A 24,258-nucleotide genomic window follows, 5' to 3' on the forward strand; every position below is an offset into this window, starting at 1 on the left:
ATCATATTCAAGTTTTAAATACTTTTTGCTGTGCAGCTATTACCATACTAAGAACTGCTATTTGGCTTCAGGTTGTTTTTTAAAGAAATGTGGCAAGCTGTGTCAGTTTATTCTGTAATTATAGGGGAGGCTTCAGTATGCTGTAATTGCTATCCTATAGAAGGCAATTAGTATGGGGTTAATACCAGATGAACAAGAAAGATAACATCAGGCAAATAAAACACACAGTAAAACAATAATAGCACAATGGTTTTATTGATGGCAGAAGAAAAATTCTTCCTTTCACTTGTAAAAAGTATTTGCTTTATTTAACTCAGTATTTTTTCCCATTCTTTGTATGAGTTGAATGTTTTTTCCACCCTAAAATCTGCTTTTTCTTTCTTCAAATAATAATATCCACCACAGCTGCTACTTATTCTGAAGAGAAAGTGGAAGGTCAACAGGTTTCCACCAGGATGTTTCAGTCACCCGCTTCTTTCTTCACAAAGAGTTTCCTTTAAAAAGAAAGGAAGAAAATGAAATTGAAGCCTCAAATTAACTTTTCCATACTTTGTTAAGATACGTTTCTTCTGAAACTTATCTGTAAATGTGAAGTGTTTGTATAAATGTAAATAGATCTTGACTAGAATAAATTTTGGATATTGCTAATTTGTAACCATAATCTTTATAAAGCAACATGAAAGAAAAAAGCGAATTTTTTTTGAAAATAAATTTTTCGTTTAGAATTTGTTAAAGTACATTTCTGCCACTGTTATACCATTTATTGCTGGCATGTTGATTTCAGGAATTTGGATTAATTGAACTGCTTGTAACAGAGGATTACCGAAAACTGATGCAGTCTGCCAATGAGCCATGTCTTTCCCTATCCTAACCACCTCCAGTTCTTCTGTGAACACTTCCGAATTGAGTTGCTCCACACAGGTGATTTAGTTTGGTCTGTCACCTCCCCCTGCCTGCTCCCCACATTTATTAGGCACCACTCTAGTTAAAACCACTTTGGATGGTGACAAGAGAAAGAGCTGAGATAAATGGCAGAGAAGATTTGTTTGCTCCGGGCCTATTTTAGCCTCATGCATGACAGCGTGCTTGGGCAGGGACTAGTGGAGTTCCTGCAGCTGCATACAAACAGCTCATAAGTCTTGGGAAGTAAACAGTCTCCTGCTTAGAAAATAAAGACCGTCGGGTACTATAATCCTCACCTGCTGCCTGTTCTGCTGGCATGATGGAGTTCTGTAACAGTTACCTTTATATTGATCATTTTCCTGACATTGATGCTGGACCAGATTGTCAAAAAAATTTCAACATTTAAAAATACATCTTTTAGTAGTTAAAAATGGTGTTAAAAACCAGGACTTTGAAAATAAGCTTACAGTACCTATGTAGTAGTCTATGCTTAGCTATTGGTTTTAAGGTTTCTAACATGTGAAACTGTGAATACCATTCTTTCATCAAACAAAGAAGAAACTAGAAGTTCCAAGTGCGTCAGCGTTTATTTAACTGCTTTACGCATTGAGCCTTGACCTCCATGGCAGCAGGAGCTTCCTGCTGATCTGTCTTACAAAGGCTTCCTACACAGGTCTCTGCCATCTCTCTCTTCACAGCAGGTCATGCAACTCTAACCAATAAGTTTGAGTGGACCAGTGCAATAGCTTCTTAGGTTCTTTCCCTCCTGTTGCTATAATCCATCCTACATCCAGCTGCAATATTTCCTAAGCTTAATTTTCATCATATCACTCTCTTAATCAAAAGTTCATGACAGCATCAAACACAACAAATTCAAACTCTTATGTATCTGAAGCATGCTGTTTTCATCACCGAAAAATATTTTTTTTTTTTTTTGAGACGGAGTCTCGCTCTGTCGCCCCGGCTGGAGTGCAGTGGCCGGATCTCAGCTCACTGCAAGCTCCGCCTCCCGGGTTTACGCCATTCTCCTGCCTCAGCCTCCCGAGCAGCTGGGACTACAGGCGCCAGCCACCTCGCCCAGCTAGCTTTTTGTATTTTTTAGTAGAGACGGGGTTTCACCATATTAGCCAGGATGGTCTCGATCTCCTGACCTCGTGATCCGCCCGTCTCGGCCTCCCAAAGTGCTGGGATTACAGGCTTGAGCCACCGCGCCCGGCCGAAAAATATTTTTAATACCCATTGTTTTGGTTCATATTCTTTATTGTAGCCACTAAGAGCCACTTGCTATGGACTCTGTTTCCCTCGTTTAAACCTTCTTCTGCCTGTATCTTCAGAGGACTCCACCCCACCAGGAATGTGAAGCTTAAACTTCATGTTTAAGGGCTGCTCCTACTAATTAGTGTCTAGTTCCTAGGACTCCACTCATGTCAGAAACCTCTCCAAACCACAGAGTTTTGGTTGGACTAAAGAACTGTGTATAATTTCTCTATTTTATATCTGCTCATATTTCCAAGCTGTCTGAACAGTTGTGACAGTGTCCAGGAACTAGAAGTTTGGAGTTTTGGGCTCTATCTCCCCTAAAGTCTCAGATCTGACTTGTCACCACTTTTTCTCAGACTTGGGCCTATTTTTCCACATGCTCCCTGAGACCGCCTCTCACCTAGCCCTGATTCCTAGGTATCTCCTGCTCTGTTAGTCATTGAAGCTGTCCTTAGTATCAGGCTCAAGGGGAATCCAATTCTCTCACCACAATGAAGTTCATGTGTGTGGAGGGTTGGGGGAAGGGGGTCTGTGGGGGCCTTGAAAAAAAGTTTTAGGATAATCAAAGAATGAGTAAATTACATATCTAAAACTTTATCAAAACATACTGATTTAATAAACACTGAACAGTTACCATGTGTCATTCATCACCTAGTACTCAAAACATAAGAAAACCTATGACTATGAAATTATGTTTTTTAAAATTGATAATAGAAAGCACCTTAAGTGTTTTTCACTACCTTGATAATTTCAAATAACAAAAACTTAGAAAATTTCAGCCTATATTAGAATTCATGCTTATATTTGCTGGAAGTAAATAGCTGGCTACAATGTTTATCTTCTTTTTAGATGTTTAAGTTAATAAAAACCAGGAATGAGGTTTTGTCTCAAGAATATATTCCATCATGTAACAAGAGCAGAACGTTATTTTTGAACCTCCCATCCAAAGATAGTAGGTCAAAGAGGTATTTCATTCTATTTCATAGTCTTTTATAACATATGCTTGAATTAAAATGCAGAACTAAGTAAAATTTTTCTTCAAACAAGATCACGTGTCTTATTTTTTAGGGTGAATTTTGTAGTGAGAGTTTTAAAATGATACCATCATGGCATGGTCCACCAGTTTTTTTTAATCAATGTCAGAAATCCAAAATATCTACATCATGTATTTCCTACGTTATCAGTACAATCCAAAGCGAGCATTTAGTCAAGGTGGAAGTTTTAACTCAGGGAACGCAGAAAACCACTAAGATTGTGATGTTTAAGTTGATTACGAACCGTGTGCATTGTTATTTGACATGGATAAGCTATAGTTACCCTACGGTTATAGTTTACAATTTACTTTTAAGCAATATATTCTTTTTCGAAGGAAATTTCCCATGGAACCCTAGTATATAAAATATATGAAAGAAACTAAAGAAAGGTCAAGGGAACTAAGAGTTCCCCTCATCTGGGTGCACCCTCATTCATGTTCACTGCCTCCTCTCTACTTCTAGCTCTGCTAGATCCTACCTGCCTTCAACAGCCCTGAAGAAATTGAGTCCACTGTTAAACAATGGCTGCCTTATAGCAATGAGGGCATTGACAATCTTGGGCTACAATTTAAAACCTTGTTTTAAGCAATTAAAAAGAAATAAAATACCCTGATTTCCTTTCCAGGGATTGCTGGATCATATGGTGGTTCTATTTTCAGTTTTTTTAGGAACCACCTTACTGTTCTCCATAGTGGCTGTGCTAATTTACATCACCACCAACAACGTACAAGGGTTCTCCTTTCTCCACATCCTTGCTAGCATTCATTATTGCCTTTCTTTTGGATAAAAGTCATTTTAACTGATGTAAGGTGATATCTCACTGTATTTGATTTGCATTTCTTTGATGATGAATGATGGTGAGTACTTTTTCATATACCTGTCGGTCATTTGTATGTCTTCTATTGGGAAATGCCTATTCAGGCTTTTGACCATTTTAAAAATCAGATTTTTTTTTTTTTCATGAGTTGTTTGAGCTTATATATTCTGGTTATTAAGCCCTTGTCAGATGGACACTTTGAAAATATCTTCTCCCATTCTGTGGGTTGTCTCTTCACTTTGTTGACTATTTCCTTTGCTGTGCAGGATCTTTTTAACTTGATGTTATTCCATTTGTTCACTTTTGCTTTGGTTGTCTGTGCTTTTGAGGTCTTCCTCAAAAAGTTTTTGCCCAGACCAATGTCCTAGAGTGTTTCTCCAGTGTTTTCTTCTACTAGTGTCATAGTTTCATGTCTTAGATTTAAGTCTTTAATCCATTTTGATTTTTGCTTATGATGAGAGTAGGGATCTAGTTTATTCTTCCACATACAGATATCCAGTTTTCCCAGGATCATTTATTGGAGAGACTATCATCCCTCCCAGTGCATGTTTTTGGCATCTATGTAAAAAATGAGTTGACTGTAAATATGGAGCTTTATTTCTGGGTTCTCCATTCTGTTCCACTGGTCTGTTTGTTTTTACGTCAGTACTGTGCTGTTTTGTTTACTATGGCTTTGTAGTATAATCTGAAGTTAGGTAGTCTGATGCCTCCAGCTTTCTTCTTTTTGCTCAGGATAGCTTTTGCTTTTCTGGGACTTTTGTGGTTCCATATAAATTTTAGAATTATTTTTTCTATTTATGTGAAGGATGTCCTTGGTATTTTAATAGAGATTTCATTAAATCTGTAGATTGCTTTGGGTAGTACTGTCATTTTAACAATATTGATTCTTCTAATCCATGAACATGGAGTATCTTTTCAGTTTTTTGTGTGTGTCCTCTTCAATTTCTTTTATCAGTGTTTTACAGTTTTCATTGTAGGGATCTTTCACTTCATTGGTCGAGTTTATTCCTAGATATTTTATTGTATTTGTAGCTATTTTACTTGGGATTACATTCTTGGTTTCCTTTTCAGATTGTTTGCTGTTGAGGCCAGGCACAGTGGGTCTCATGCCTGTAATCCCAGCACTTTGGAAGGCTGAGGCAGGCAGATTGCTTGAGCTCAGGAGATTGAGACTAACCTGGGCAACATGGCGAAACCCCATCTCCACAAAAAATACAAAAATTAGCTAGGCATGGTGGTGTGCACCTGTAGTCCCAGCTACTAGGGAGGCTGAGATGGTAGGATGTCTTGAGCCCAGAAGGCAGAGGCTGGAGTGAGTTGAGATGGTGCCACTGCACTCCAGCCTAGGTGACAGAGCCAGACTCTGTCTCAAAAGAGAAGAAGAAGAAAAAAGAGGGAAAAAACAATTGTTTGCGGTTGACATACAGAAATAGTAGCATTTTAGTATATTGATTTTGTATCCTGCAACTTTACTGAATTTGTGAGTTTTAATAGTTTTTTTGGTAGAATCTAGGTTTTTCTAAATATAAGGTAATATCCTCTGCAAACAAGAATAATTTGACTCTTCCTTTCAAATTTGGATGTTCTTTATTTCTTTCTCTTGTTTAATTGCTCTAGCTAGTACTTCTATTTTATTCAACTATGTTGAATACAAGTGGTAAAAATGGACATCCGTGTCTTGTTCCAGATCTTAGAGGAAAGGCTTGCAGTTTTTCCCCTGTTCAGTATGATAGACTCATGTTGTGGTTTTGTCATATATGGCAAAGCTAAGAGAGAATTCTCAGTTTTTATTCACCTTTAAAAGTGATTTAATTATAAGCATGCTGAGCTTATTTTGTAAGTGTATGTTCTGTCTTATACAACACAAAGTTGCTGAAGTCCTTACATATTCTTTTGATTCTGTTTAAAAACAGACATGGGCACTAAATGACAAACCACTTATTTCATGCCATAAGAAAAATATCTAGAGTCAAGAAGTAGCTCTTCTGTGACACTATGGACAGTAGGTCAGGACTGTTTACTTGATGACCTTGCATTAGGCACACAAAAAAAGCCAGTGATAAAAAGAAAAAGGTACTACGTTGGCTTGCTACAGTAATTCAGAAGTCAATTAGCATCAGACTTCCACTCTAGGCAGACTACTGTTATATGAGAAGCTGAAGGTTAGAACAGATGAAAAAAATTTCTTCACTTAGGATGGCAGAACTAATTTTTAACCAGTGAAGGAACTCTGGGGAAGCTAAAGACATATCACATTCTAGGACAGTACTGCCCAGCAGAAATATCACAAAACGTATGTAATTTAAAATTTTCTAGTAGCCACATTAAAAGGCGTGGTGGCTCACTCCTGTAATCCCAGCACTTTGGGAGGCCAAGGCAGGTGGATCACCTGAGGTCAGGAGTTCAAGACCAGCCTGGCCAACATGGTGAAACCCCATTTCTACTAAAAATACCAAAAAAAAAAAAAAAAAAAAAAAAAAAAGCTGGGCATGGTGGTGGATGCCTGTAATCCCAGTTACTCAGGAAGCTGAGGCAGGAGAATCGCTTGAACCCAGGAGGCAGAGGTTGCAGTGAGCCAAGATCATGCCACTGCACTCACGCCACTGCCCACACCAGCCTGGGCAACAAGAGTGAAACTTCGTCTCAAAGAAAAAAAGAATCACTCATTGGACTTACATGCTTAACATGAATTGCATCTTTCTTTATATGAAAACCACTTCACAATGTTAAGTTTACCTTTTCGTATTAGTTCCGAGCCCGGGGTGGTTGGTAAAATTGTTGAGTTGGCCGAGTGGATCTTCTTGGCTGGCCATCACCTCCCCTACGGAACTCCAGAGTTTGGTCGTAGGTGCCTTCTTCCTCCTATTTGCAAAGAGTAGTGATTTTACATGTTCAAAATGGCTCTAAGTTTCTTAAGTAAAAAAAATTTTATGGTCCCTATTTTAATAATATCTCTCTTAAGCTGCCCCAGAATTCACACATGTCAACTTTGACAACAGAGGGAGGCAAGGGGAAGGGAAAAAAAAAAAAAAAAAAAAGAAAGAAAAGAAAAGAAAAAGGCGGCCGGGCGCGGTGGCTCAAGCCTGTAATCCCAGCACTTTGGGAGGCCGAGACGGGCGGATCACGAGGTCAGGAGATCGAGACCATCCTGGCTAACATGGTGAAACCCCGTCTCTACTAAAAAATACAAAAAACTAGCCGGGCGAGGTGGCGGGCGCCTGTAGTCCCAGCTACTCGGGAGGCTGAGGCAGGAGAATGGCATGAATCCGGGAGGCGGAGCTTGCAGTGAGCTGAGATCCGGCCACTGCACTCCAGCCCGGGCGACAGACAGAGCGAGACTCCGTCTCAAAAAAAAAAAAAAAAAACAGAAAAGAAAAAGGCAGGGATACTGTAAAAACTCTTTTGATCCTTGGTAACAGAAAAACGTTGTTTATAGTGGTAAGATTAGAACTGTATTTTATTCTAGAAAAGGAAACTATTTCCAAATAATAGCAAGATCATCTCATCAAATGGCTTGACACAATGTGGTAAAAACATACAGAAAAGTAAGCATTATAATAACGATTTTCTTGAATATTTGGGCTTCTAAATATTTCTAGGTATTTATCATGGAAAAGGGTTTCGGTAGAATAAAGAAAAGTGGTTGAAGAGCCAAAGAATGTTCACCAGCTGTCTGTCCCCATCTGATGAAATCTCCAACACTGTTAAGAACCTTACAGAGACAGAAAAAAATAATGGTTTGGAATAGGGGAGGAATACAATTTACATATAAAGAAAGCTTCATGCAAGATAGAGAGATCACTACAGTAAGACTCAAACTATTTTATTTGCTTTCTTACTGAGTGGGTATCTACCAGCTCAAGGAGTAGCATAGGGAAATTAGGATAAGCAGATTAAATAGCAGAAAGAGTATAGTTAATTATAATATTTGAAAAGGACTTAGAAGCAACAAAATATAGCCAAAGCCACATTGGTTTCTTACTGAGTGCTGCCACCCTGTTATTTTAGTGTTTCTGAATTAACACAGCTATGAAGTATGTGCCCTATGAAAGACAGAAAACATTAGCTCTCAGTTTTGTTTATGATAAAGAAAGCATCTATTTCACTAAGTAGGCAGTTTAAATTACAACTGAATTATAAGAGCACAATAATTTGCATGATTTTGGAAATTAATCCTATTTTTTTCTCTTCCTTATCTTTGAATCTTCTTTCTCAAAATATTGCTTTCCTTTGACCTTATTGAAAACATAGAAAAATAAATGAAAAGACTGAGTTCTATTCTTTAAATTTTTATAGATCGAATTACTGCAATTTTACCTAATGGAAACAAAGATGGTAAGATAATTTGGTCAAATCCTATTATTTAGCAATGATTTTAAAATTGGGCATGAACATAATTCTCATTTTAGACATCCTCCACAATATTCTTTAAAAGAAAAAAAAAGAACTATTATTTCCACTTTATATAAAGAATACTGAGGCTTGGGAAAGCTTTGTGACTTTGCCCTAATACTTCTAAGACAGTAGTATCTTTGGGTTTTGCATTCTAACACTGCTGTTTAAATCTTTAAGTCTCAGTCTGCATGTTAAAGAAATAAGCCAATAGCCAAAAATTAATGATCATCCTGAGGGGCCTATCATCACTGAAAGAAGAGAATGCAGAAATCTGACAATATATCTGGTATAATTAAATAACTGCCTTTTAGAGATCAACTTCCAGATGAGCTTTCCTTTCCCTATATCCCTTTCATTAACAATCAATCTCAAAATGGTTAGAAGCATCAGATATTATATCTGTAATTTAGCAAAGCAATTAAAATGCAGTGAGAAAAATATAAAAGTATTCAGGAAAGAAGTTATTTTTTTATTATTCTAGTCAGTGTTCTGAATGATTTTCAAGTATTATAGCTAAATGTGAAAAGTAGCTATTTTAAGACAAATGACAACATTTGAAACTCTGCATATTAACTGAAAACTATGAAAATATATTTGGTACTGTAGGAGATGAAGTAATTATTTAAGGAATTAGAATGAAATACTATTTTTCTCCACACTTGGCTGCAGAACTGGCTGGAGAACATCTAAAAATCTGTATTTTATTAATAAAATACACAGAGATAGGACACTGTATTTGCTGAGAGAGTGATCTGGATTTACATAATAAAATGACAATGCTATTTGAAAAATCTACCTCTATCTATTGTGTTTAAAGAATTCATGAACTGAACCAACCAGATTCAAGTAAATGGTTTTATAGAGATGACCAACCATGAGATTTCTTTCACATAACTCATAACTTGATGTCTTTAATCTGTCTATATAAAGTAGAAGCCAAAAAAAGGTAAAAAAGATACCGATAGTTTAGTTTTAAGTTACAGTAAGAGGCACAATCTGTGCTTTTTAACTTTTAAAATATTCGTCCTGCACAGCTGTTGAGAGCAAATCTGGTTACCCACAACAATTACTTCTTATAGTCTATGGCTAGTAACTTTTAGCACAGAATGGGTACTTCTTTCCTCTTTATATAACACACAGCTTGATTTAATAGATCAGTTTATTTTCAGTCATCTTTGAATGAAATTTGTACTTTATTCCTCTTCAAGCCTATCTTCTTCCTTTAGGTCTCAGTACTCTGTAACAGATTTACAACTCAAAAAAATAATTTTAATTTCACAGTTTACAAACTTTTTTTAAAAATATGACACTACATTATAGCTGGCACAGTTCTGGAAGGCTATCTAATCCATCCTTCTAGATTTGACAGATGAATCTATAAACCAAGAGAGGTGAAGTGATTTCCCCAAGTCACAGAACTAATTAGAGAAAGAGTCCAAACCAGGGCCATTTTCTTTCTGACTCACAGGCAAGGTTCTTTAAAGATCTGCAAGAATTTTCATAAACCAGAACTGTCCAATGTTATCTTCGCCTAAGATTCTGAGATTCAGAACCATTTTATTGGGACTCAGAATTCTGCACCAGAAAATTTTTAAAAATCTACGTGTAAGCTAGAAGCCCCAGCTTCATTCAACTTGTCCCGTCTTGACCAAACCAATGTATTTCTTAAATGTATTTGACTGAAGTCTCACATCTCCCTAAAATATATAAAACCAAGCTGCACCCCGACCACCCTGGGCACACTGTTCTCAGGACCTCCTGAGGGCTGTGTCATGGGCCGTGGTCACTCATATTTGACTCAATCTCTTCAAATATTAAAAAAAGACTTTTGCTTACCTCAGCCATGTTGTCAGATAGGTTTTATAAAATTAAATAACTAATATTCAATATGAGCTCTTTTATACTAATATTTACTAGTTTATTGTTCCTTCTTAATGAAAAGATACTAAAATGCAATCATCATTGACACCAAACATAAATGAAGTGGTATTTTGAAAACAACAAAAGACAAAAACCAATGCAAAAAGGAGATACACAACTTCGTCTATAATGTCCGTTTGACAAGTTACAACTGTGTTTTTCCTGCATATCATCTTCAATCTCTCATTACTGTATACTGTATCTGGAGTGGGAACACAGACAAACTACATATTCCCCATTTATAAACGAGCCGTGTTATAAAAGTTCATCATAAATTGGTCACTTGGAAGACACTTCAGTAGGAGGTATGAAACACACTTAAAGAGAAGTCAGGTTCTCTGTTCCACAAATAGTAAGGTGAAATGCAGCTAAGCATACAAACCAGTGCTTTAAGGAAGGAGTTCTCCAGTGAGAGCTATTCTGCCTCCTGGGGGCATTAGGCAATGCCTGGAAGGAGCTGTTATTCCCTCTAATGGGTAGAGGCCAATGATGCTGCTAAATATCCTACAATGCACAGGACAGCCCACACAACAAAAAATTATCCAGTCCTAATGCCAGCAGTGCTGAAGTTGAGAAACCTTAGGCTAGGCAAATGACCCTTCCTACTCAGAGAAGAGTATCAGAGCAGCCTGGAAAAGAATTCTAACCTTTAGGAAGTTTGGGTTTGGAAATCTGGGACATTTCTTCCTCTGCTTCTACCCCTAAGATGTAAATGCTGACCGAACTCTCTATGCAAATTTTGGCGGGGGGGGGGCTCTATTTGCTGAGAATACTTAGATACTTACCTCTGCTCCAACTATAGGTTCATTTTTACTTAATGAATCGCCTTGCCTTTTTTTAAAAAAAAACTGATACGGAGTCGTGCTCTGTCACCCAGGCTGGAGTGCAATGGCGCAATCTTGGCTCAAGGCAACCTCCGCCTTCCAGGTTCAAGCAATTCTCCCCTCAGCCTCCTGAGCAGCTGGGATTACAGGAACCAGCCATTATGCCCAGCTAATTTTTGTATTTTTGTAGAGACGGGGTTTCACCATGTTGTTCAGGCTGGTCTTGAGCTCCTGACCTCAGATGATCCACCCACCTTGGCTTCTCAAAGTGCTGGGATTACAAGTGTGGGCCACCACGCCTAACCCATTTTATGTTATATTACTATTCCTTCAGCATTTTCCCAAGTCATAACTTTGTGAAGAGCCAGTGATAGATTATTTGGTTGATGGAGGTGGGAAATGGGAATGACAATTATTCTCTTCATTGAAAAAATAAAAATAAAAACTTGGAAAAACTTAATACTGTCACCTAATAGCAACGCTATGTGTAATTTAATAAAATCTGTTTCTTTTAACAGAATTTGTAGTCACAATACATAAGTCAATGTACTCTGCAATAGTCCTTGAAATTGAGGGTATTTTGAACCATGAATGTTAATGCGTACATATCTCCTTCAGCGATTCATACATGAACCACTTATTCTATGAATTTCCAAGTCACCTTTTGCCTGAGGTGTTTAGCTTGTGTTTATGGAAGTGTAAACTAATTTTCATATAAAACCTAAGCAGTCATCATAAAGACAAATCTGCTTTCCCAAAACATGTAATGGACTTTAAGAGTAAAACTTAAAATACCTTTACACACAAGTCTATTTTTAGATTAACTATACTAATATTCTTCTATATTCGAGTAGCTAAAAATTGAAAGCTGAATCAGCTCTTCTATCTTTTCTTTTTTCTTTGAAACTGAGTCTTGCTCCGTCACCCAGGCTGGAGTGCAGTGGCACAATCCTGGCTCGCTGCAACTACCACCTCCCAGGTTCAAGCTATTCTCCTGCCTCAGCCTCTCGAGTAGCTGGACTTACAGGCACACACCTCCGAGCCCAGATAATTTTTTTGTATTTTCAAAAAATACACCATGTTAGCCAGGCTGGTCTCGAACTCCTGATCTCAAGTGATCCACACACCTTGGCTTCTCAAAGTGCTGGGATTCCAGGCGTGAGCCACTGTGCCCAGCCTTAGCTCTTATTTTCTATGAAGATTACAGACAACCTTGGTGCCCATGGGAGTCATGTATTATTATCAACACTGAACTTTACCAATTATCCTTGTTTAAAAAAAGTTCCACTTTAATATTTGTAGTTCTACTACAAAAAACAAACAAAAAAACAAAACCCGGGTCCATAGTATCCTGGAACCACAGGATACTTATAATCTGGAATACTTTTATAATCTGGAACAGATTCTAAAACAAGAAGATTTTGTAAAGAACAGCCAGTCAAACTGAGAGGCTATTACTTGCTCAAGTAACTAGTGCCACTACTTGGGCTAGAACACAGGTCTGACTCACAAGCCTGACTGCCCCTCACTGTGGTACTTAGTAATGATGGTAAGGAATACAGGTATCATCAATCTCAGAACTGGAGGGGAACTGGAGATCAATCTAACAGAGCAGATTTATATTTTTTTATTATTTATTTTGAGGATAAATTCAGCACTCTTGTTTCAAATGAAATCTTATGCAGAATTCCTATATAAAATATATGGGCCCAGGTTAAAGTGAGTGTTTTTATACATTTGTGAGCAGTGCCCCCTTGGCTTTCTCTTCCTCAGTTTCTTCAACCTCTGTAGCCCTCAAGCCATAGAAATTAAAAACCCAACCTAGTTCAACCTTTGCTACTCACTGAAAACCAACTGGGTGGAGTGACTTGATTAATAAAATGAGCTGGGGGAAGAGCCAGAACTGGAATGCAGGCCTCTGGCTCTGAGTTCAGAACCTTTCTCCCTTTGCCTTCTATCACAGAGAAAATTTAAACCGTATACTTGACTCCTATAAATTAAATGTCTCATTTTATAATACAAATTCACCTCATATACCTAAATGGAAAAAAACCCTCAAGTTTCATAAACATATGAGAAAATGATGATATATAACCAAATATAGTAAATTTTATAACAGATTAATTTATCTTGGTTTCTGAAGCTCTGAGTAAAACAATTCCCCTTTAGAAGAACATATATTGGAGAATTATAGTCTCCCATCCCTCCAGAGCAGCTCTAAGATAATCTCTTTTTATGTACCTCATCCAGCATATTTTATTTAAACCAAAACATTTTATGGCAGAAGAGAAAAAAATGCTAAATGAAGACAAAAGAAAAATCAGATCCAAAACCTTATTACTAAACGACTGTTTCAAAATGCATAGCTGACATAACATAATATTTTCATTCCAGTATCACCGAAAATTTCAGGAGGACTGTGGGACATCCCATTGTGGTTCTAATCTTTTTTCTTTAAATACTATATTTTCTAAAGTTATATTAAAATTGTTTATGATTCTACAGGATATCATGAAATCATGTGAATACCTAACTCAAGGGTTTTATTATAAGCTCTGCCTACTAAAGCACAATCTAAACAAGACATCTAAACTTTAACATAAATGAAAAACTAATTTTTAAATGACAGTAGAAGCAAATACAGTACTATTCATCACTGTCCTTCCTCTAACATCACTAAGATCTATACATTAATATAATGTAAACAAGCTATTTTTGGCAGGTTAAGCACTTGTGAAAATTTGATGTGAAACATCAAAAAGCTGCATCCATATTTTAATTAGAATATAGTACAAAAAAGATAGAAGTCACCCTTATTAAATTCCAAATGATAAAAGTTATGGATCCTCTTCCATTTGAAAATACATGAGTTTACAACTTGAAACAGAAAATAAGGAATATGAATGCTTATTCCATTTGTGCCTGGCATTTTGCATGTTATCTTATTTAATCCTTATAATAAGGCTTTGAATTAATCTCACCATTTTATAGATGAAAAAACTAAGGCTCCTTAGCCCAAAGTTGTTAGTGGCCTTGCTTCAGTGAGACCCTTAGGCTGTACACGTGAAGTTCTTTTCATTGCATCATACAGTACATTTCTTGCTTCACATAGTTTTTCATCAGGAACATTTTTCTACAGTCAATGTTATTCCTGAATTTTTCCTGCTTTACTGAGGTATGCACACACAGGAATCATATATATTTAAGATGTACAACTTGATGTTTTGATATATGTATATACACCGTGAAATAATCACAATCAAGGTTAACATACCCATCACCTCACAGTTTCCATTTTCTTTCTTCTTTCTCCGTTTTTGTGGAAAAGAACACAAGATCTACCTTGTTAGCAAATTTCAAGCCTACAGTACACCACTATTAATTGTAGTCACCATTTTATACATTAAATCTTCAGAACCCATTCATCTGGCATAACTGAATCTTTGTAATCTTTGACCAACATCTCCTCATTTCCCTCACCCTCTGCTCCTGGCAACCACCATCCTACTCTGTTTCTATGAGTTTGACTATTTTAGATGCCACATATAAGTGAGATCATGTAGCGTTGTCTTTCTGTGTCTGGCTTATTTCATTTAGCACAATATCCTCCAAGTTCTATGGTTAATTTTAACTAAATGGATGGCTTCAGCCCTGAAGCTATAAACATCACGGAATGGTTATTGTCTTTGTTGAAATAGTTAAGTACAAGGATGAATATATAATTTTTAAAAATGTGTACCTCTCTGAAACCCATTGCTAAAGGTTAAATAGATTCCAAAAGCTTGTCCAGAAATCAGAGTAGGGAACATATTTCTGCTCCAAAAGGTGTCAGTTGGCTCAAAGATTTCCTTGAGAGATACTATATCACAGCATTGGCATGTAAGAGCTCAACCTCTTAAGTCAGATCTGAGTCTGGGTTTAGATTCTACCACATCATAGGCATGTTACTTAACTTTTCTACATCTTAGTCTTCTCATATAGATCATAGTAATAACCTAAGAGGTTTGGCAGGATAATTCTATGAGAAATACCTAAAAAGAGCTTCACAAATAGGCAATCAGTGTTGGCTATTAGTCTCAATCAAATAACTCTAAGCTAATAAAATATACTTCTTTTCAAAACACATGAGTTTGTTCACCCACTTCAATTAAATTAAATAGACTGATAGATTTTGCTGAAAATCAGGAACTGAGCTTGTTGTAAGTGTATTCTTCAAATTGCTTTCAGCAGGAAAAAAAAAAAAAAAAAAGCAAAAATGCCTTTGGAAAAAAATGAAAGAGCCAATGCAAGAAGAAAGGTTCCTGCCACTAGCTTAACTTTTATTTCTTCAGAGCTTCAAAAACTATTCACAAAAACTAATAATTTCATATAATTCATTTTATTGTTACCACTTTTTTTTGTTAGTTCTGGGGAGAGGCAGGTGGCCTCTTTTTCTTCTTTTTTAATGTATAAAGAAAAAAAGGGCAAATAGAACAAAAGGAGGAAAGAAATTAGCAAAGGAGCATTACTGAAAATGATCAATCAAAAGTTACAGACACTCTATAAAATCTGAGTATTTTAAGATAAAGCAAACAATAAATTAACATAACTTATTTGAACATCCTGCCTTTAGCCTACACCCTTAAAATTTTAAGATATCCCATAAAAAGAAACCAATTAGAAACAATATTTTAAAGGTAGAAGTACAGCAATTATGATTAATAATGAAAAATGCATATGCCTATCTATGCCTATTGATATGTTTTCAGGTCAATGCCTGTAAATTATTTTTACAAAAGCAACTACTTTCCCAAATATGCTAACTGAGTATGTTTTAGAATATTTTATGGTTAAGACATATGAGCACTAATCACAAGTGGTTAACTATTTCACTCTCTCATAATTTATGTCCTTTTTACATCTAAAATTGGTAGGTTAATATAAGATGAGTTAACAAATTCTTTCTCTGAGAGCAATGATTATATCATAATGCTAGAATGCTTTTAATGCTAAAACAGGACAACATATTTTATATATGTGACTGGCCAACAATACAGACAGATACAGTATGCCATGGAGACCTATAACACAGATTTTTAAAAATCAGAAAAAAAGGGCCAGATGCAGTAATCCCAGCACTTTGGGAGGTTGAAGTGGGCAGATTATGAGGTCAAGAGATCAAGACCATCCTGGCCAACATGGTGAAACACCATTTGTACCGAAAACACAAAAATTAGCTAGGCATGGTGGCTTGCGCCTGTAGTCCCTGCTACTCAGGAGGCTGAGGCAGGAGAATCACTTGAATCCAGGAGGTGGAGGTTGCAGTGAGCCGAGACTGCACCACTGCACTCTAGCCTGGCGACAGAATGAGACTCTGTCTTAAAAAAAAAAAATCCTTTATGTCAAATTGATAAAATACAGGCCAGATCAATGCCACAAAACAGTACTAAAACTTGGAGTGGTAGGAGAGATATTATAAGAAATGCTTTTTTTTTTTTTTTTTTTTTTTGAGGCGGAGTCTCGCTCTGTCGCCCAGATGGAGTGCAGTGGCCAGATCTCAGCTCACTGCAAGCTCCGCCTCCGGGTTTCCGCCATTCTCCTGCCTCAGCCTCCGAGTAGCTGGGACTACAGGCGCCCGCCACCTCGCCCGGCTAGTTTTTGTATTTTTAGTAGAGACGGGGTTTCACCGTATTAGCCAGGATGGTCTCGATCTCCTGACCTCGTGATCCGCCCGTCTCGGCCTCCCAAAGTGCTGGGATTACAGGCTTGAGCCACCGCGCCCGGCCAAGAAATGCTTGATATAATTGTAAGAAAAATTTTTATACCAAATGATACAAAAATAGTTGTTTGCTGATGTTTTCACCCTCTTAATGAGAGTTAAGAAATATAAAAATGACAGGAAAAGAATGAAAAATTTAAGCCTTAAAGCAGGTGGGGCCCAATGTAACAAACACCATTATCACATTTAACTCCCTATTCATGTCCAACAACCCATAGTTTATTATTTCTCTTCAGTGAAATATATAGAAAACTATGGTTTACAAACCTTTATCAATTATCAGGCTGAGTACTAAAGTTATAGTTTCAGAAATGTGAGGTACTCCAGGAGTCACTGATCTGATCTTCCCTTTAGCACAAAATTCATCCATGGCATTTCACACAAATGGTGGCTCTGCCTCTTGCAGATAACTCAGGTGAAGGGAGCTGAGGCTTCCTCCGGCAGCCAACTCCATTGCTTTGCATCCTTCACTAGAAAGTGCAAATCTAAACATCTGGAACTACTATTTTTTTTTTTTTTTAATTTTGAGACAGAATTTTGCTCTTATTGCCCAGGCTGGAGTGCGATGGCACAATCTCCGCTTACTGCAACCTCTGCCTCCTGGGTTCAAGTGATTCTCCTGCCTCAGCCTCCCGAGTAGCTGGGATTACAGGCATGCGTCACCATGCTGGCTAATTTTTTGTATTTTTTAGTAGAGACGGGGTTTCTCCATGTTGGTCAGGCTGGTATCAAACTCCTGATCTCAGGTGATCTGCCCACCTCAGGCATGAGCCACTGCACTCGGCCTCTGGAACTTCTATTTACATTTTCTTAAGTCTGTTTCCTTTGCTATATGAAAGATATTATTTAAAAATAAATATTCTACTTCTCCTTATTCTATTACTAAGAATTCTTGGTCAATACCATTAATCCCAGAATCTCCATCATCTTGATCATCTTTACCTTTATAAATTTTCATAGTTACCATTCTGCATAACCTAGTACTAAGAATAACATTCCAAGTATGGCTTACTTGGAACACAATGCTATTATTTCTCATGAAGGTACTCTAATAGGCAATATATACATCTATTAGGCAATCTGATATCTAATCTTGCTTTAATTGCTTTAATATTTTTAGTAGGTGCTCAATTACTGGTCACTCATATTGTGCTTGCCATCAAATGAAATCCTTACAATCTATTCCCAGATATATTTTATTCTACATTTGTAGGGAATTATTTTCCCAACCTAAATACAAAGTTTTAAATTTAAGTGTATAAAGTCCATGTGCTAATGAAAGATATTATTTTGGCACAGTATATTGGTATATTCTGAAATTAACTATGTAATATTACATCAGGTATTTCTAAAAAGTTATTTAGGTGATTTGTTAGCCTTTATTTTTACAGTCTGAGTGGAAGTTAGAAGAACACCATATAAAAGGGTAGGATCGTGGCTCAAGCCTGTAATCCCAGCACTTTGGGAGGCCGAGGTGGGCGGATCACAAGGTCAGGAGATCGAGACCATCCTGGCTAACACGGTGAAACCCCGTCTCTACTAAAAAATACAAAAAACTAGCCGGGCGAGGTGGCGGGTGCCTGTAGTCCCAGCCACTCGGGAGGCTGAGGCAGGAGAATGGGGTGAACCCAGGAGGCGGAGCTTGCAGTGAGCTGAGATCTGGCCAGTGCACTCCAGCTTGGGTGACAGAGCGAGACTCGTCTCAAAAAAAAAAAAAAAAAAGGGTAGGAACAAAATGGGTAGTTGAAATGTACCTTAATCTTGAAGCAAGATCCTAGTGAATTTTAGAAGACAATAAAGATAGTCTTAGTGTAAGATTAAGCCCTTCTAGCAATGGAATAATAGGTTAAAAGAAATAAGTTGGTTATTTTCCTACCGTATGTAAAATACTTCTATCACCTTGAGAAGTACCAGCTGATATCTCTTACCACTATATTTTCCATTCTCTACTTACAGTTTGTGAGAACTAAGATTGAATGAACTAAATGACACTCATCAGAACAATTTATCACATGCTGAGAAACAATATGCTAGACATTTTTATAAACATTATTTCATTAAACTCATACAAAAATTCTCAAGTAGGTTTGTATAATTTACCTCCATTTACAGATAAAGTGAAGGTTCATGCTCCATGGTGTCACCAAGTCCTAAACCTGACTATTAGCTCTGCAACTTACTAGTTCAAAGATTTTGAGCAAGTTACTTAACAGCTCTGAACCTGTATTGTAGTTTTCCTGGTGTATAAACATATTAATATTTGTTTTATAGAGATCCTATAGATATTAAATCAGTTAATGTACGTCAAGAGTTATACATGGTGTTGAGCACACAATAAATATTCCAATGGTAATCATGTTTTGAAACTCTAATCCTCACATTATCAACCATTTATACTACTTTACCTCAGTAAAGATAGAGAATATATCATCTTGTTATTTAAATGCTGATTTTGCACAACATGCTTAAATGTATGAATTTTTGCTTCTACTGAGATTTCAAAATGTTCAACATATTAGTAATTAGCTTTATTTTAAAAAGAGTTATTCTCTTTCCAAGCTTAGAAAAACTTCTCAGTCATTTTTGATGGTAGTATGGTTGAAGGAAGAAAAAGTATCCCCAAGATTTTCTACAAGAACAATAAGAGATGAACTTACTTCTGTCAACTTAGGTAAAGGAAAATTAGATGATATATATCACCTGATTCAACTAGGACTACTAGATATATTACATTTTAGTGTAATGATTCTATTTCTAGGCTTATTGAAATTTATAAACCATATTTTAGTAACCTGTAATTCCACATCTGAAACATCTGAGATGTTCAACAGAAGGTGCGGGAACTGATACAATCTGGAGAGTAATTTGCTTATCATCTTACACAAAGGAAGAACATAATAAATGTATAATCATATCAAAAATGTTATATTCTTTACATTCAAGGATGAAGCTATTTCTCCTTTGCCATTCAGCCATAGCTGAAACAGTGACAGTAAGAACAAGTTAGGAAAGCATGAAGTCTCAGTATTAGAATCACATATTTTCTTGGGTTTTTCAAATAGTATCTTCCTGAAAAGTGTTAAGACAATCAACTTTTTAAAAATTCTAAGTTTATCCATAAGATTATTTAAAGTGTGCCCCTTTGTTGTGCCCCTGCCCCCAACGTAAATTGTGTATTAAAAAGTAGACCAAATAGATCCTCCGGACTAAGAGAAAGGTACAGTGGAGTATCAATGATGATGTCTATATTATAAAGCAATCTGTAAGACTGAAGATTATTAATTAAGGCTCAAAGACAAATAAAAAAGACTAGGAAAGTTCAAGTTATTCTAACAGTGTTGATAAGCTACATTCTTCAGAGTATAAAATGCATGATACAATAGTCAATTCACTTTCATTATCTTTGAATAAGGGCATGACAGTCTTTTAAAAGCTGCTCTGAAGTGAGGAGGAAAAGCCTGTCCAGGGTTAAACACTAATTTATGCAAAACCCAGGTTTTGACAAGAATCCTGTCAATGTCAACCAGCAGGTACACTGACAGCAGGACTGGCTGAAAAGCTTTGTGCCAGAGCTAAAATGGAAATCACTGACTTATGAAGGCTGTTACAAACTGTAGGATTTCAAGTGTTTAGAAAAATGGTTTTCATAAAGAAAAACCTAAAATCTTTGTAACTTTGCAACCAATATTGTTATCTTAAAGGAGCATGGTTCTTTCATTCTGTGAGAAAAACTAGTTTACTTTAAAAAGAGTTGTAGATTTTTATATTAAATCTATATTTTAAGATTTCTAATAAAGAACCTAATTTTATTAATAACATTGTGATATAGTTTGGCTCCACCAAAATCTTATCCCAAATTGTATTCCCCACATGTCAATGGATGGACCTGATAGGAGCTAACTAGATCATGGGTCTGTTTCCCCCATGCTGTTCTTGTGATAGTAAGTGAGTTCTCGTGAGAGCTGATGGTTTTAAAAGTGTTTAGCAGTTCCCCTTTTGCCCTCTCTATTGCCACCTTGTGAAGAAGGTGCTTGCTTCTCCTTTGCCTTCTGCCATGATTTTAAGTTTCCAGAGACCTCCCCAGCCATGCAGAACTGAGTCGATTAAACCTCTTTTTTTTTTTTTTTTAATAAATTACCCAATCTCAGGTAGTATCTCCATAGCAGTGTAAGAATGAACTAATACAGAGAATTGGTACCAGCAGGGTGGGGTACTGCTATAAAGATAACCTGAAAATGTGGAAGTAACTTTGGAACTGGGTAACAGGAAGAGGATAGAACCGTTTGGAGGGCTCAAAAGAATACAGGAAGATGTGGGAAAGTCTGGAACTTCCTAGAGACTATTTGAATGATGTTGACCAAAATGCTGATAGTGAATGATGATTTAGGGTATCTGGCGGAAGAAATTTCTAAGCAGCAAAGCATTTAAGAGGTGATCTGGCTTATCCTGAAAGCGTTCAGTAATATACATTCACAAACATATGGTTTGAAATTGGAATTTATGTTTAAAAGGGAAGCAGAGCATAAAGGTTTGGAAAATTTGCAGTGTGACCAGGGGGTAGAAAAGAAAAACCCATAGGTAACAAACCTGCATGTTGTGCACATGTACCCTAGAACTTAAAAGTATAAATAAAAAAGAAAACAAAAAAAAAAAAAAAGAAAGAAAGAAAGAAAAACCCATTTTCTGGGGAAGAATTCAAGCCAGCTGCAGAAATTTGCATAAGTGACTTGTTAATAGCCAAGACAATGGGGAAAATGTCTCTAGGGCATTTCAGAGATCTTTGAGACAGCCCCTTCCGTCACAGGCCCAAAGGCCTGGGAGGGAAAAATGCTTTGTGGCTGGAGGGCCCTGCTGCTCTGTGCAGCCCCAGAATTTGGTGCCCTGCATCCCAGCCACCCCAGATCCAGCCATGGCTAAAAGGAGCCAAGATGCAACTTGGGCTGTGGCTTCAAAGGGTGCAAGACCCAAGCCTTAGTGGCTTCCATGTGGTGTTGGTCCTACAGGTGCACAGAATATAGGAATTGAGCTTTGGGAGCCTCCACTTAGATTTCAGAGGATGTATGAGAAAGCCTGGATATCCAGGCAGAAGTCTGCTGCAGGGACAGAGCCCTCATGGAGAACCTCTACTAGGGCAATGCAGATGGGAAATGTGGGGCTGGAGCCCACACACAGAGTCCCCACTGGGGCACTGCCTAGTGAAGCTATGAGAAAAGGGCCATCATCCTCCAGACCCCAGAATGGTAAATCCACCTATAGCTTGCACCTTGTGCTTGGAAAAGCCACAGGCACTCAACACCAGCCTGTGAAAGCAGTCATAGGGGCTGTACCCTGCAGAGCCACAGGGGCGGAGCTGCTCAAGGCCTTCAGAGCCTACCCCTTGCATTAATGTGTCCTGGATGTAAGACATGGAGTCAAAGGAGATTATTTTGGAGCTGTAAAACTTCATGAGTGCCCTGCCAGGTTTCAGACTTGCATGGGGCCTGTGGCCCCTTTGTTTTAGCTGATTTCTCTGATTTGGAATAGGACATTTACCCAATGCCTGTACCTCCATTATATCTTGAAAGTAACAAAATTGCTTTTGATTTTACAGGTGCAAAGGCAGAAGGGACTTACTTGCCTTGTCTCAGATGAGACTTTCAATTTGGAATTTTAAGTTAATGCTGGAATGAATTAAGGACTTTGGGGAACTGTTGGGAAGGCACAACTGGTTTTGAAATGTGAAAAGGATATGAGATTTGGGAGAAGCCGGGGGCGGAAAGATATGGTTTGGCTCTGTGTCCCCACGCAAATCTCATCTCAAATTGTAATCCCCATATGTTGAGGGAGAGACCTGGCAGGATGTGACTGAATCATGGGGATGGTTTCCCCCAAGCTGTTCTCATGACAGCGAGTGAGTTCTCAGGAGAACTGATGGTTTTAAAAGTGTTTGCAGTTCCCATTCACTCTCCTACTTGCTGCCTCGTGAAAAAAATGCTTGTTTCTCCTTCACCTTTCACCATACTATAAGTTTCCTGAGGCCTCCCCAGTTATGCAGAACTGTGAGTCAATTAAACCTCTTCTTAAAATAACTAACCCAGTCTCAGGTAGTATCTTTATGCTGATAGCAGTGTGAGAACGGACTAATACACATTGAAACAGAACAGAAAATTTTAACAGAATAAAATAAAAGGAAAAGGAATTAGTCTGAAGAAAAGGGTGGTGCAAATAAGCAGTTTGGGTTTACTTCCTAGAGAGGTAATTTGGAATGGATACTCAACTCTTGATCTGGAAATTTCAATCAGTGGCTGCTGCTGCAATTAAGGGTCAACAAGCATTACTTTCAGGAGGTGAACAATAAAAGAGACTGTTATTTCCAAAGCCTTAAAGGAAAACAAGAGAAATAGAACCAATAACAACCTGTGTGCCAAGCATTTCAATCATTCAATGACCTAACAAAATGTTTACTGAATAATTCTTATGTTCCTGACGATAATCCTGTGAGGTTACATGTTTTTATAGGTATTTGCCACGGAAGAAAACAAAACTAAAGTTAAAAAATATTCTATATCTTTCCCAGGGTATGGTGGACTCTAAAATTCATGCTCTTTCCATATATCCCAGTGGATACAGAGGCTAGAGAAGAGGATTAGACTGACCACATTAAACTCTTAAAGGTTTATATAAGTAGACCAAAAGGAAGTGCTTTCCATCTCGTATTTTAAACACATAATGAAATTAGTAAAACAAAGTAGATATAATTTACATGCTATAGTTCCTACTGTCAAACACAAATTATCCACAATACTTTCTACTCTCATTCAACAGACAGAAAGAGCTATCCCAAAATGGCTGTAGTATCCATAAGCAGCTCCTATACTTAAATGAATTAATTTAAGTAAAAGAGCTTAGAATAATGTCTGGTACAAAGTTGAGTGTTCAATAGTTCAATAAAGTGAGCTATCACTATTACTTCACAAATGTAAAGTTTTATTTTTTATAATGCCAGATAACAACATAAACAGTTTTTCTTTTATTGGTTTGAGCCATTCAATTTGACTATTTTATCCCAGTGAGTTAACCTAACACAAAGTGCTAAACTAGCTCTTAATTGGCACTTTACAAAGTTATTTTATAATTCATTTGGATTACTTGACTAATGTAATACTAAAAAGAGACTATGAATCTTGTCATTAGCAAAATGTTCATTTTTCTTACAACAAAGAAAGGAACCCAGAGGCAACCTATTTACTAAGACAAATCCTACCAGCTTATCAAATACAGTCATCGTTTTTATAAAATTCATGCAAGTTCCCTCTCTTTGTATCTATAGACATGGAGCATTAACTCCTCCAAGAACAAGACTATTGA

The 24,258-nt window shown here is 37.1% G+C and overlaps 1 protein-coding gene across 4 annotated transcripts in view; it reads right to left on the reverse strand.

Annotated features, from left to right (window-relative positions):
- Positions 1–231: 231 nt before the first annotated feature.
- Positions 232–24,258, reverse strand: part of TDRD3 (tudor domain containing 3) — a 186,540-nt gene continuing 162,513 nt past the window's right edge. For 3 of the 4 annotated variants that reach the window (XM_033177596.1, XM_033177595.1, XM_033177598.1), the window contains exons 13-14: positions 6,751–6,876; positions 234–494 (exon numbers count right to left, since the gene is read on the reverse strand). In XM_033177596.1, coding sequence (XP_033033487.1) covers positions 6,760–6,876 — 117 coding nt within the window. In that variant the 3' untranslated portion in view covers positions 234–494; positions 6,751–6,759. Of the gene's footprint in view, positions 495–6,750; positions 6,877–24,258 lie in introns of all 4 variants that reach the window. The other variant, XM_033177599.1, reaches the window with a different exon arrangement.

Source organism: Trachypithecus francoisi, unplaced genomic scaffold (genome assembly GCF_009764315.1).
Source record: "Trachypithecus francoisi isolate TF-2019V2 unplaced genomic scaffold, Tfra_2.0 Lachesis_group18, whole genome shotgun sequence".
In the NCBI taxonomy this organism is placed as follows: domain Eukaryota; kingdom Metazoa; phylum Chordata; class Mammalia; order Primates; family Cercopithecidae; genus Trachypithecus; species Trachypithecus francoisi.